At 41.4% G+C, this 14,895-nt stretch overlaps 1 protein-coding gene across 2 annotated transcripts in view; it reads right to left on the reverse strand.

Moving 5' to 3' along the window:
* Window positions 1–458: 458 nt before the first annotated feature.
* The window catches only part of KIF5B (kinesin family member 5B), a 44,994-nt gene continuing 30,557 nt past the window's right edge, over window positions 459–14,895 (reverse strand). Inside the window, exons 16-26 of one of the 2 annotated variants that reach the window (XM_051821684.3) lie at window positions 12,588–12,773; window positions 11,854–11,971; window positions 11,237–11,298; window positions 11,030–11,139; window positions 9,182–9,283; window positions 8,140–8,200; window positions 7,964–8,035; window positions 7,771–7,875; window positions 5,750–5,966; window positions 5,106–5,254; window positions 459–2,884 (exon numbers count right to left, since the gene is read on the reverse strand). In XM_051821684.3, coding sequence (XP_051677644.1) covers window positions 5,124–5,254; window positions 5,750–5,966; window positions 7,771–7,875; window positions 7,964–8,035; window positions 8,140–8,200; window positions 9,182–9,283; window positions 11,030–11,139; window positions 11,237–11,298; window positions 11,854–11,971; window positions 12,588–12,773 — 1,164 coding nt within the window. In that variant the 3' untranslated portion in view covers window positions 459–2,884; window positions 5,106–5,123. Of the gene's footprint in view, window positions 2,885–5,105; window positions 5,255–5,749; window positions 5,967–7,770; window positions 7,876–7,963; window positions 8,036–8,139; window positions 8,201–9,181; window positions 9,284–11,029; window positions 11,140–11,236; window positions 11,299–11,853; window positions 11,972–12,587; window positions 12,777–14,895 lie in introns of both variants that reach the window. The other variant, XM_051821683.3, reaches the window with a different exon arrangement.

The following is a 14,895-nucleotide window of genomic DNA, read 5'->3' on the forward strand; positions in this document are numbered from 1 at the left end:
TCTTCCAGGCCAGCTCTCTGCTGTGGCCAGGGAGTGCAGTGGAGGATGGCCCAGGTGCTTGGGCCCTGCACCCCATGGGAGACCAGGAGAGGCACCTGGCTCCTGGCTTTGGATCAGCGCAGTGCGCCGGCCGCAGCGCGCCGGCCACGGCAGCCATTGGAGGGTGAACCAACGGCAAAGGAAGACCTGTCTGTCTGTCTGTCTGTCTCTCGCACTGTCCACTCTGCCTGTCAAAAAAAAAAAAAAAAAAAGACAGGTGAGCCTGATATCGCACTGCTAGCTCTTAATTCTTCAGCCTACATATTCTAATACCTGCTGTCTAAAAGGCTGCAACACATTAGGAAACAAAATTTATAAGGATGACAACAAATTACTGACTATTCTACCGAGACAGGATGCAGGATGTCCCTCAGTTGTGTAAATCAAACTAATGGTTTGTTTTTAAGAAAGCCACTACCTTTCAAAAAATTTTTCCTCTTTATTTAAACATAAAACACATTTACAGCATGCAGGTTAATTTAAAAATTATATGGCGTCTTCCCAAACCAATTATCTTTGAATGTATCTTCAAGCACTGAAAAGAAACCAACATATTCCACAGGTAGACTCAGACTCTCTTCTGTCATCTCATGTCAAATTGAGTTACAAATTGAGAGTGATGCACAGTAGTTAGTCTCTTAAGTTAGGCAAATAATTTAATTGATCACCATGAATAAATACTACTCTTATTTCATTGAGTTTGTCTTCTGATCCACCTACCAACACCATTAAGATAAACAATATATCCAGTCAAAAAAAAAAAAAGACACCACAAACTGAAGTGTCAATATTCTAGATGATCAGAAAATGTCATGTAGAAGAGTAAATGCTGTGTTTAATGCCTACTATAGCAAAAAGCAGTTCACTGAAACAAATTTATGAAATTATAGGTATACTTTATGAAAGTTTGAAATTATAAATAGGAAAGAACCATTAAGATACTTAAAACCTAACACTGTGTACTCTGAACCACATGCTAGTTACGACTCACTGCTCCACAGCACCAATACCCATGATACGTCTTACAAGAATGAAACTACCACATTCAGACAGAAGAGAAAACAAATTCTGCTCCATTTATGAATATTGCTGAAGAAGCAAGTTTTCATTTGAAAACAAATATATGTGAATGCAGCCAAATGCTGCACCACTTGGAAAACTATCATCACACAAAGGCTGTTGCACTTCATTAACTGTATTACACACTATCTTGCTGCATCAAAGTTTCATCTCAATTTCTGGAGTGCTTTTGATCAATCCGAAAAGCAACACAATCATTTGAAAGGCTGAAGACTACAACAGCAAGGATTTTTGACTGTTAAAAAAATAAATAAATAAATTTATCTTTTAAATCAAAATTATTATAAAAGTGGAAATTACAATAGTTAAGGAAATAGAAAAATAAGCCAATCATGATCTAGATCATCTAACTATGGCTTCAAATTTATTAATACAAATATCTGTGTATAAAACTTTTTCAAAAAGTTAATTCTGTCAGCCAGATCCTAGCACAGAGCTTTCCAAGTCCCTCTCCCGACTGAATAGCCTTAAATTCCCATTCTCTGTGAATTTTTGCTAAAACAGTTGCAGTCACACCACCATCCTCACTGATGAAGCAAATATTAAAATCTTTCTCTATTACTTTTATCATTCTTTTATAGCTCCCTAAAATGAACTGTTGACTTAATCACTTGAGAAAGAAGCGGTAAAAAATAGGTACACACTTAGTATTATTAAGGGCTACAGTCAACAAAGTTTGTGGATTAGTGACTCCCAAACCATGTACTAATTCTAGACGAAACATTATAAATTATAGTGTGTAACTTAGTGTAGCAGGGTAAAAACACTTCAGGGACTTCAGACCAAAATTTGCCTACATACTTAATTCACCACGTACCTGTCCTCAATTTCCTAAGGCTATGCATTTAGATCTGTCAATACAGTATTAAGAACATACCACCATTTTATCCTACAGGATTTTCACTGTACTGATGCTGACAAATTGAGAACTGTCCCAACTTTGTGCAGCTGGCTTAGCAGAATGAAGCAAGGTATTTCCATTCCACCCAGCTGTCATGAGTGCACGTCAGGAAGAAGAGAAACACAACTCCTTTTCCAAACTCTCTGACACGGAGATCTGCCTCTGCTTTTGTAAAATATTTCTATTAAAAACAACTCGGCAACAGGCATTTCATGAGATGACAATCAGGTGGCCTCGCTCAGTCTCAAATGCCTAGTCAGGCAGTGTAGTTTCAGTGCGCAAACTTCAGAGACCATTCAAGATACAAATAACCGCATCTGTGGGGCCGTGGGGCCACGTCAAGGGCTTTCCAAATACAGTACTGACTGGATACATTTCGTGGGCATGTAGTGTTGGAAGTGGTTAAATTTAAGACATTTAATCTAAATGTTCCATTTTCCCTAAAACAAAACAAAACAAAAGACATTTTCATAGGAAAAGAAAAGCAAGCAGCAGTAGCAGCTAGCTAATTTAAACCGAGATTAAAAAATGAACATACAACACACACAAAACATACACAAAAACAAATGCAGAAAGCACGGTCCTATAAGGTAGTCAGCTTGGCACAGTGCAGACTGAACTGAAGACACGGAAGACGAGCTGTGTAATAAATAGGGCCGCAGTTCCTAAGACGCCACGATCGCACTCTAGTTGTATTGGGAAGCAGCAGAGTTTACAAGAGTGGGTAGGAGACAGCTGTACAGGCCAGGTACAATTTATACATTTAAAAAAAAGTTTGAATTCTACAATCGCAGGGGCCAGAGGTGAGAGTCACGGAACGACTCGGATACTAGGTCCTCTTCATACTTCCGTTATTTTCAACACCTGAAAATAGGAGAAAAATGGAAAAGATTTTAGTGTTAGAAAGCTCGCCTGAGATAAGCATGAAGGCTCAGACCAGGCGAGAAACAGTTTAGCCAATGCCTCTGACCGCTCTGGCAATGTCGTGTTCCTGATCCCTTCTTCATCCATGACCTCCTAAGTACAACTGTTGAGAAGGACTTGGCCCCCGTCTGCTTTCCTTTTCCCTAGTAAAGCTATGACGAGCTGGTAAGTGAATGCTATTTGTGTACAGAAGAAAAAAGATGACTCATCTCTTCACCAGCAGGTGGCCGCTAATGACATTCTTCAACCCAGGACTACTAACCAACAAGCAGTAGTTAGCTAACTAACAAGTAGTGGTTCCGTAAAGGGAAGCTACGCAACGGAGGAAGGGAAAGAATACAAAATGAAAGGCACCCCCCCCCCCCCCCCGAGGGGAAAGGGCAGAGAGATAAGCAGTCCCCACTGCTGGCACCTGGAGTCGCCCTTGTGTTAACTGCTACTTACCCACACGTTTAGGAAAACTCCGCATGTTCAAAGTACTAAGTAAACAGTTCAGTCAGGAATCTAATTTATAAAGCTGAAGAATTTTAAAGAGAGTGAAAATGGGAAACTACTTTTAAAAAACTGCTCAAGTTTCTACCAGTAGAAAAGTGAGAATTCGAACTCCGATGGGATTCTCAAGTCCAGGCCCTTCACTACCACGTCTCTCTTAAATTCCATACTACACAAAGTATGACATTAAGTTACTGGAAATGTGATTCTAGAATATCGCTTAACTTTCTGCTCAAAGTTAGAGCCTCTGTGTGTGTAAAAGGTCAAGATGAAACCAAACAAGATTAAAATAAACTGACTTTGGTATTTGTAACAAGTTAACATTCTCAGAATAATCTAGTGTTTTTAATTTTCAAAGCACCTGTATTCTTGGGACTTCCTGAAGAACTAAAACCAGAATTCCTGTCCTATGACCAATTAGCCACCAACTAATCAACTGTTGTAAAAGAAAATGTTCAGAACATATTACAAAGTTAGCTACCAACAGCAAAAGCAGAACATGTATAGTATGTTATTCCTCCAATGGTCAATCAAAAGTTTAAACTTTTAAAAGTTTTAAAAACAGTATGTAAATATACATACAATATGTTGGGTGATATCTGAGTATTTATGTTCTACATTGTGATATTCTTTATTCTGCTACAAGGAACTTGTATTTGTACAGTTTGTATTGATTGTATAGTTAAGTAAAATACAAAAGTCTTTTAGAAAAATCACCCAGAAAAGATAAAGAGAGATAACTCATTAAAAAAAAGGAAATATAAACAGGCCAACAAAGATGTGAAAAAAAAAAAGTCCAACTTCACTGATAAATCAACAAGATGCTATTTATTTGGCTATTATGTAAGAATCTTAAAAACATTTAATGTTCAGTGCTGATAAGGATGCAATAAATAGTACCCTTGAGCCATTTGCCAGTCTGATTCTGTGCAATTTTTCTAGAAAGCCATGTGTTAATATGTACCCAGGGCTTTGAAAACATTAATACTTTGTAATTGCACTGGGAATCTTCTGGAAATGATCTATAGGGTGAAGTAGTATAAAAGATACTTTCTTATCTGGAAGTTTCAATTTCGGAAATTTTCAAATATGAAAAAAATTTACATCATTAAATGTCTAATAAAAGAGAATGTCTAGCCAGTGTTGTGGCACAGCAGGTTAAGCCACCAGTGTCAGCATCCCATATGGGCACTGGTTCAAGTCCCAGCTGCTCCATTTCTGATCCAGTTCCCTGATAATGGCCTGGGAAAGCAGCAGCAGATGACCCAAGTGCTTGGGCCCCTGCACCCTGTGGGAGACCCAGAAGCAGCTCCCGTTTCCTGGCTTCAGCCTGGCCCAGTCCCAGCCATTGAGGCCACTTGGGGAGTGAACCAGATCCCTCTCTCTCTCTCTCTCTGTTAACTCTGCTTTTCAAATAAACTAATAAATCAGAACACTTACTTATTACAAACGATGTAGTATGTTAGGTTTAAAAACAGATAAAAACATAAATTTGAATGTATGATTTGACTTAAACTATGAAAAAAAGACCAGGAGAAATTGTGTTGTTACTTTTATAATTACATATGTCAAGAAAAAGTAAGTCAGGACTCATAGGAATAAAAAAAGACTAACTAATGGCTCCCTGCTTCCATACACAGCTCTGACCGCAAAGCCAGCAACTACACACCGGCAGTCTGTGCAGACGTTACACCTGCTTGCCTCCGCCGCCCCGCACGGCCACAGGCTGGCTGTTCTGAACAAAGGCGCCGCCTCCGCGAATTGCACTTGGATGAGTTGGAGAAGCTGCTGGATGCTGCCCGGGCCGAATGGGTTTAGCTAATAAGAAAAACAAACAGTGACTTTAGGAGAAAGCCGAACACGTGACTGCAATGCTCCGCTGATCCTTCTCTACTCACAATCAAGTCCCAGGTGTTTCCCTGTGTCTTTTTGTTCTTTTTCTTTTTGGCCCTATCCTTTTCTCCAGGACACATACAACCCATAGCCTGTTAAAGATCCTATTCCCGCACCAAGGATTATTCTGACACATGAAACGACAGCCGACGACGTCTTTTCTTGCACTTCTCTCTGCCTACGACGCTGCTCTACAGTCTCTCCTACTCTGACCATGGCTGCTTGCTCCTCCAGCTCTTGGTTATTCTTGTCTTGTTAATGTCGTTAGCCCTCCATTTCCCTCCCTAACAGTACCACTCTTGAGCAAGTTAGAAACCAGACAAGGACCCCCAGGGCAACACTGCATATAGTCAGATTACGTCAACGACATGAAAGCATCAGAAGGGAGCGGGGGGTAGAGGAGTCAAGGCAGCCACTAACCGATCTGAGCCGAATGCCCTCTCCTGGCCATGTTCTTCGACCTGACTGCTTCCTTGATGCGGTCCACTTCTTGCTGATAGCGCTTCCGATCCCGAGAGGCATTTTCCTTCGCTTCTTTCAGTGCCGACTCCAAAGCTTTCACTCTCTCGGCTGTAGCTCTCAGTCGCTTCTCCAACTTGGGAAGTTCGCAGCGAAGATCCGCATTATCACGTACCAACTAGAAAGGAACACAAGATAACAATGGTTCTAGCTGGATGATGCGAGAAGGCATGAGACTTTCATAATTGCTCTTTTTTTCTGAAGCAGACTCAGGGATGCCAGGGCTCTGAGTCAGCCTCCTTGACGGCTGTGGCTCTGGGGCTGGATGCAAAATTTCCCAACTCTGCAGCCCGATGCTTTTTATTTTTTTTAAATATTTATTTATTTTTATTTACTTGAAAGAGTTACACAGAGAGAGGAGAGGCAGAGAGAGAGAGGGAGGTCTTCCATCCGCTGGTTCACTCTCCAGATAGCCACCAACGGCCGGAGCTGTGCCGATCTGAAGCCAGGAGCCAGGAGCCAGGAGCTTCTTCCAGGTCTCTCACACGGGTGCAAGGGCCCAAGGACTTGGGCCATCTTCTGCTATCCCAGGCCATAGCAGAGAGCTGGATCAGAAGAGGAGCAGCCAGGACTCAAACCAGCACCCATATGGGATGCCTGAATTGCAGATGGCGGCTTAACTGCTACACCACAGCGCCGGCCTCTCATAATTGCTCTTTAAAAAACTAAGTAAACTTGGAATCAGTGTTGTGGTGTAGCAGGTTAAGCCACCTGTGACACCAATATGTGCTGGCTTGAGTCCTGGTAGCTCTACTTCGGAGCCAGCTCCCTGCTAATGTGCCTGGGAAAGCAGTGGAAGATGGCCCAAGTGCTTGGGCCCCTGTATCCAAGTGGAAGACCAGGAGGAGGCACCTGGTTCCTGGCTTCTGCCTATCTCAGCCCTTGCTGTTGTGGCCATTTGGGGAATGAACCACAGATAGAAGATCTCTCTCTCCCTCTCTCTGTAACTCTTTCAAATAAAAATACATTTTTTTTTTTTTAAAGCAAAACCAAACAAGCACAGTACCACGAGGGGCTGGTGCTGCGGCGCAGCAAGTGAACCCCAGTCTGCAGCACTGGGATCCCATATGGGCACCGGTTCAAATCCTGGCTGCTCTGCTTCCAATCCAGCTCCCTGCTAATGCACCTGGGCAAGCAGAAGATGATGGCTGAAGTCCTTGGGCCACTGCACCCAACTGGGAGACCTGGAAGAAGCTCCTGGCTTCAGACGGGCTCAGGTCCAGCCTTTGCAGCCATTTGGGGAGTGAACTAGAAGATGGAAGACATCTCTCTCTGTCTCTACCTCTCTGAAACTCTTTCAAATATATATATATTTGTATTGTGTGTGTGTATGTGTGTGTGTGTGTGTGTGTATACACACACACACACACACACAGGCAGAGTGGACAGTGAGAGAGACAGACAGAGAGAAAGGTCTTCCTTTTTCCATTGGTTCACCCCAAAGTGGCCGCTGCGGCTGGCGCGCTCCGCTGATCCAAAGCCAGGAGCCAGGTGCTTCTCCTGGTCTCCCATGCGGGTGGCAGGGCCCAAGCACTTGGGCCATCCTCCACTGTACTCCGGGCCACAGCAGAGAGCTGGACTGGAAGAGGAGCAACTGGGACAGAATCCAGTGCCCTGACCAGGACTAGAACCCGGGGTGCCGGCGCTGGCCTCAAATAAATATTTAAAACAAAAAGATTACCATGAATAAGTTAAGAAAGCTGACAGCCCAGAATTTCCTATAGAGAGATTAAAAACATGTTTCCACTGGTCTACATTACAGGGTTGTTAAAAGCTGCTGGTGGTTTCCTCATATCGTCTGGTAAAATAATGGAATGGCCAGAGCATACACATTTCTGAGGACTGGAAAGACTGAAACACTTGCCACTTGTGCAGTTTGATTCTGCGATGTTGCAGCAAGCAGTAGACAGAGCCTGCATTACCTGTTTGTGCACTTTAGTGAGCTGTTCCAGATTGTTCTCCAGAAAAGAGATTTTTTGCTTCTGCGCAGCACTGCCCCCAGTGTCATCAGAGTCGATCTCGGCGCTCTGAGAGAAGGAGGTCCGAATTTCAGAGGCTACAAAACGAACTGCACACAGCCAGCTCTTCCCACACCCCCTGGGCACGTCCCGCTACCTTTTTAACTCTGGTTGCCAGGTCCTGAACAAAGAGCTTACGCAGGTTGTGTAAAGTCTGAAGTTCTTTTGCCTGGAATCAAGTATAGCAGTACTTTTAGAATTCAGACTTCAAGGCTAGGAAATGGGATAAAAGCCCGCACAAGACCTCGCCCCGTTCATCTTCATTTTTCTTACCACTGTCTCTTCCAAACCCTTCAAGTCTTGTCTTGCTTGTTCTCGTCTGTCTTGCATGACCCTAACAGTGGGAGAATATACAGGCATGGTTACATCTTTGAATCCTTAAAATTCTAGCTTTAGCACAAGAATTCATTCAATATTTTTATCTGAAGGACTCGATAAATTCAAATAAATGAAAGATGCTTCTTTTTAAAGTTTATCTATGCTATTTCTTTCAAAGGAATTTTATATTCCTGATAATCTCTTTCCAAATCTATAGTTTATCAGGAAAAAAACCCTCCTCATATAGCAATGGAAGACATGAAATAAAATGTGGCAGTATTCCAAGAATACGAACAGTCCTAATTTAGATTTTTAATTATGTCATATGGGATTCTGCTATTTATCCAAAATGATACTAACTGGGAACGACAGACTAAATTGTCAAAGAGTAAAATATTTTACACTAAAATCTTTATTCTAACAAAACGGCGGCTGCAATGCAGCAGCACGTCTACACAGCCCCTTGCACAGGTCCTGATGGAGTGACCATCCTGGGACAGCAGTTCACCTGCACCGTGTCTCTCACAAACTCAAGGCACATGAAAAACTGTGAGTGTCCTAACCGCTCTGATTCTACAAAACTGAGTACCAACTCTGTTCATGGGGAACAAGCAATGAAAACCTCTGTCCAAAAGACAAGACTGCAAACAGTAAGGTTCTCTTGTGCAAGATCCAATCTGAAAAAACTCATCTTGGGGTAGAACTGCAATCACTTAAATTACCGACCGCCATGTTCTAGGTTCATTTTGAAGATAAATCCTGAACTAATATGGTGACACTGATATACCAAGTGGGCGGAAGGGTAAGACCTTGCTTTCAGTCAAACACAGCATAAATTCTCAGTTTTTAGATGTAAATCAAAACAACTCCAAAGATTTTCTTAAAAATACACTCAAGTCTATAGAAAGTAAAACATGTACCCACTAGACGTATCCAAAGGCAATGCCTACAGTCCTCTAGTTTTTATTTTTAAATTTTAATTAAAGCAGTTACTCACGTAAGTTCATGTAGTTTTTTGCTCTTTTCCTGATCTGTAGCTTTCAACTTCTCATGTTCTACTCTGAGACGTTCCTGCTCTAACATCATTTTCTGGTTTTGGCTGACAAAAGGAAAAAAAAAAAACAGTATATAAACATCATAATTTTCTGAAGGCTGTCATTACAAAAATTTTTAAAGGTCTTGTCCATACTTTTAATATTTTTGGGGTGGGGAGGGTTATGGTTTATTCATATATTTGAAAGTCAGTGTTAGAGAGGGAGAGACATAAGGATCTTCCATCCACTGGTTCACTTTCCTAAGTGGTCGCAATAACCAGGATTGAGCCAGGCTGAAGCCAGGGGCCAGGCGTTTCATCTGGTTCTCCCACATGGGCGGCAGAGGCCCAAGCACCCGGGCCATCTTCCAACGCTTTCCCAGGCCATTATTAGGGAGCTGGATGGGAAGTAGAGCAGGCAGGACAGGAAGTAACATTGCAGATGGTGGCTTTACCCACTACTGCCACGATGCTGCTCCCTATCACTTTTAATTTTTAAATGTATTTATTTGAGAGACAGAGAAAGACAGAGCTCCCACCTGCTAGTTGACTCCCTAGATGCTCACCATGGCTGGGGCTAGGAACTCAGTTCAGGTCTCCAGTGCGGGTGCAGCATCCCAACCACCTGAGCTCTCACCTCTGTCACACTGGGTCTACACAAGTCAGACACTAGAGCCAGGAACAGAGGTGGGCACTGAACCCAGGCTCTCAGCTATGGGACTCGCAGGTGTTTAACTGCTAAGGCTAAACGTTGTCCCAATTTTTTGAACTCTATCATCTCATTTTTCAGACACTCAAAATATCTTCTGTTATCATGTCCTCCATAGGTGCAGAAAGAGATAGGACCTTTTGGTCATCCAATATTTTTCATGTTTTAAATAAAAATTATGATTTCATTTTTCCATGTCTTTCATTTCCTTGAATCCTTATTACTGCTTTCATTAAGTACTAGTTAGATCTATGCCCCAAACTTCTGTTTTGTTGTTGCCATCTTCTGGTTTCTATTCAAATCATTACACCCATCCCATGTATGTGAACATGATTACCGAAGTAGAGAAATGTCTTCTAGGTAAACTAAGAGGACGACTTCTATTAAAAAACAAAAACCAACCTCTAAACCCTTAATTTCTAATAAAAATTTTATCAGTTAAGAATCAAAAAAACAAAGAAATAGAAGTTAAGCGGGCCAGCCCAGTGGTGTAGCAGGTAAGATTGCCGCCTGCAATGCTGGCATCCCATATGAGCACCAGTTCGAGTCCTGGATGCTCCTCTTCTTATCCAACTCTCTGCCATGGCCTGGGAGAGCAGTGGAAGATGGCCCAGGTCCTTGGGCCCCTGCACTCATGTGGGAGACCCAGAGGAGACTCCTGCCTCCTGGATTCCAATCGGCCTAGCTCCAGTTGTTGTGGCCAGTTTGGGGGAGTGAACCAGTGGATGGGAGACCTCTTTCTCTCTCTCTCTCTCTCTGCCTCTGTAACTCCGCCTTACAAATAAACAAGTAAATAAATCAATCTAAAAAAAAAAAAAAGTTAAATGATTTGAGGGAGACTGCAATAATGAGTTTAAGCTGAGGATCTCTCTCTTTTTTTTTTTTTAACTTAGCATTTAGAGCAAAAAACCTAAGAAAATCTTTCAGAACTTTTTAAAAATTTTACTCTACAGTGTGAAAATTCTTTATTTTCCAAGTCAAAAAATAGAATTTCCTTGAAAACAGGTTTCAAGTAAGGACATACTGACCACTAGTAACATTATTTCCTCTGAATTTTTTGCAGTTAGTTTCAAATATGTGAGAGAAAAGAAAAGTATACTTACTCTTGAAGGTCAGTGATAAGTTTTTCTTTTGCCTCAACTTCATCTCTCAAACTACTGATTTGTTTTTGATGGGTTTCTCTGTGGCTTTGGATCTGTTGTTCAACGGCTTGCTAAAATGTTTGAGGGGAAAGAATGTTAGAGTCAGACTAATCAAAGTCAGTAACAATGTATTAAAGCCATCAGAATCCAATCTAACAACAAACTTGCCTTCACTTCATTTGCAGTCTGAACCTTATTTAAGTGCTCCTTTTCCATTTCATGGACTTTCTCTGTTTAGTTAGGGAAAGAAAACAGAAGAACAAAGTCTTAAAAGAGTCCTCATATAAACCAATCATGTAAGCCAAAGGGACAAATGGGTCTTATGAGAAATAGGTTCTTCAAGAAGCACTCAAAATTAAGTTATCCAAATATCACAAAGTAAATCTTGCTCTCTAGGCTCAATAACGCGTTGACTACTATATTTGTGCTGATATTAAGCATTGTTTTTTCTTTGCCTAACCCCAGAACAGAGGGTTAAAGGGATGGTAGGCAAAGAAGTTAGTTTCTAAATCTACTTTAAGGTTTATATACAAGAGATCTTTAAGTCTCCTCATACACACACACACACATAACAACTTCATAATCTTACAGGAAACTCCTAGACTGGCCATTTATATATTCAAACACAATTTTTAAAAATGTTTCAAAGGCAACTTAAAATATATGATGTTTACTATTCCAAGTTACCCATATTCCTACTGTTCTTTATCAGTGTGAATACAAGTTTACTACAATCACCTAAAGGCAAGAAGGATTAACACAGAACGTAAACTGGGAGCTAATACCTTGTGCTCGAAGCTGAACTAGTTCTTCACTGAGGGAGTCGACAGATTCTTCGAGCTGCCTTTTCTTCTGCTCCACATTTTGCAGGTATTCAGTCAATGACTTGATTTTGGCTTCATGCTTTTGGAAGAAATACATTGATATGAACAGGAGAAAAACCTCACACACACATTTTGTTGTTAAGAATATCTGGAGGTACAGTAATATCTAAGTATATTACATATGCAGAGGTATCATGTTGAGGGGGTCAAATTTTAAAATGATAGAGTTTATCAATACATTATTCATGCGTAGAGCTTCTACCACGTGCAAACTAAGGGACTAAAGGCTGAAATATGAGACAGTATTTTTAGAATTTTCTCCATCTAATATCACAGTCTTCTTCCTCCTTGCACAGATTCTATCTGGGAAATGATCCCACTCACTGAGTGGCCAAAAATGCCAGAAACCATTCCTCGGTAGTACTCTCCACTTTGGAATTATTCTAGAGTCCTCCAAAATCATACCATTCGCATCTTTCTAGTACATTTCCATACTTAGCACACACACACTGACAGCTATAACCCGACTAAATCATTTGCACTATCACACTGTAGGAGTCCAGGGAAACTAACATTTTATTGTTACTCTAGAGACTCATTTTGCTGAAAGCTTTTATAATAAATAAAATATACTGATTTACTTATACATGGCTGTTAAAAAAAAAGATGAGGATACTTTGTTCTGTAACACATACTTGGGAGATGCGAAGCTGGCATGCTGCTAGCTCCTTTTCATTTTCTTCCATTTTTTTGTTGCTCTCGGTCTGTGTGCCTTCTAGCTGTTTGCAGCGTTTCACCATCGTCTTGACTTCTGACTTCATCTTGCTGATGTAGAGCCTGGCGACAGTGAACTCTTCGTCTATCATGCCAGTTCCCTCAGGCTGCTGGGAGAGAAAGTAAAATAAAAAGTAAAGCCAGAAAGTTCAGTGCGTCTTCCCAGTTAGACTCTAGTTCTCAAACCATTACAGAACCTTCAGTTATTCAACATTCACAAAAAGGCTGGAGCTAGTTTTTTTTTTTTTTTTTATCGTTTTTAATAAAGGATATAGAAGCAGAGCTTAATTTTTGCCTTTCTACTTTTTCAAACTTGGTATGTTAATACATGGCTTATGAGGAAATAAAATAAATGGAAACCTAATAAAAAAAAAGTGACTGACTTCTGCCTCTGTCAAGTTTTACATTTCCTTTTCACAAGACATCTTCATAAATTCATTGTCAACAATGTGCAAGTTCAGTCTAAAATTATTTTTCAAGATTCATTTATTTATTTGGAAGGCAGAGTTAGAGAGGGGCAGAGGCAGGGACAGAGACCTTCCATCCACGGTTCACTCCCAAAATGGCCACTACGGCCAGTGGTGGGTCTCGAACCAGTGCCCGTATGGGATGCTGGCATTGCAGGCGGTGGCTTTACCTGCTACACCACAGCGCCAGCCCCTCAGTTTAAAATTTAACAAGAGGATGTTTGGGGTGGTAGGGAAATGATGACTTTTGAGTATAACAAGGAAGAGCTGTGGCCATTGCACATTCCTTGACTTTTATAGATTTCATTAAAAAACTCCAATACTCAATGTCAAACTTATATGCATCTTGGATAGGAGGCAATAAAACTGTTGTTGCAGATATGATTGCTTACAAAAAACAAAAACAGAGACAAAACAAAAACACTCCTGGAACGAATAAGCCATGATAGCAAGGTTGCAGGATACAGGTTAATATATGAAAGTCAGTCACTGCGGCCAGCGCTGTAGCATAGTGGGTTAAGCCTCTGCTTGTGGCACCGGCATCCCAAATGAGCGCCAGTCCTGGCTGCTCCACTTCCAATTCAGCTCCCTGCCAATGGCCTGGGAAGGCAGCAGAAGATGGCCCAAGTCCTTGGGCCCCTGCATCCATGTGGGAAACCCAGAGGAAGCTCCTGGCTCCTACCTTAGGATGAGCCCAGCTCCGGCCGTTGCGGCCATCTGGGGAGTGAACCAGGAGATTAAAGACCTCTCTCTGTCTCTCCCTCTCTCTGTAACTCTGCCTCTTAAATAAATTAATAAAACTTTAAAAAAGGAAAAAATTCAGTCACTGCTTCCTCAATATGGTGAATGAAAATCACAGTAAACTATTTTGTGGATGTCAACAAACTGATTTCTAGATTTTACATGGAGAGTCAAAACATCCCCGATAGCCAACATGATCCTGAAGAACAAAGTCAGAAGACTGACACTAAGACTTATTACGAAGCAACAATAACTTAGACGGTACAACAGTTCCTCCTCTTCACAGGGACACACAGTAAGACATTCCCAGGATGCCCAAAACTACAAACAAGACTAACCCCTGAATGTGATGTTTTTCCTAAATATATCTACCTATGAGAAAGTTTGATGTCTAAGGAAATTAATATCAATAATAAAATAGAACTGTAACAATCTAGTGTAATAAGTTATTTAAAACACATGAATTGATAATTTCTGGAAATTTCCATTTGGACTGCAGCTGACTACAGACGACTGAACCCACAGAAAGCCTAACTGCCAACAAGGAAGTTTTCGGACTAGTGCTGTGGCGTAGTGGGTAAAGCTGCCACCTGCAGTGCTGGCATCCCATATAGGAACCGATTTGAGTGCTCCACTTCCAATCCCGCTCTCTGCTATGGCCTGGGAAAGCAGTGGAAGATGATCCAAGTCCTTGGGCTCCTGTACCCACATGGGAGACTCTGAAGAAGCTTCTGGCTCCTGGCTTCCATCTGGCCCAGCCCTGGCCATTGCAGCCACTTGGGGAGTAAACCAGTGGATGGACAATCTCTCTCCCTCTCCCTGCCTCTGTGTAACTCTGCCTTTCAAATAAATCAATCAATCTTTTTTTTTAAAAAAAAGGAATTTCTATATATCGGCAAAAGAACAGACAAAAAAGTGCTGGGAACAAAACAGAATAGATACAGATCCACAGCAAATTCACATATGAGTTTCTTTCCTGAGCTTTATTGCAGTTCCAACCACACACTTCACAAATGGTAAT

This window comes from Oryctolagus cuniculus, chromosome 13 (genome assembly GCF_051225735.1).
Source record: "Oryctolagus cuniculus isolate XC-2025 breed Fujian yellow rabbit chromosome 13, ASM5122573v1, whole genome shotgun sequence".
Lineage (NCBI taxonomy): Eukaryota > Metazoa > Chordata > Mammalia > Lagomorpha > Leporidae > Oryctolagus > Oryctolagus cuniculus.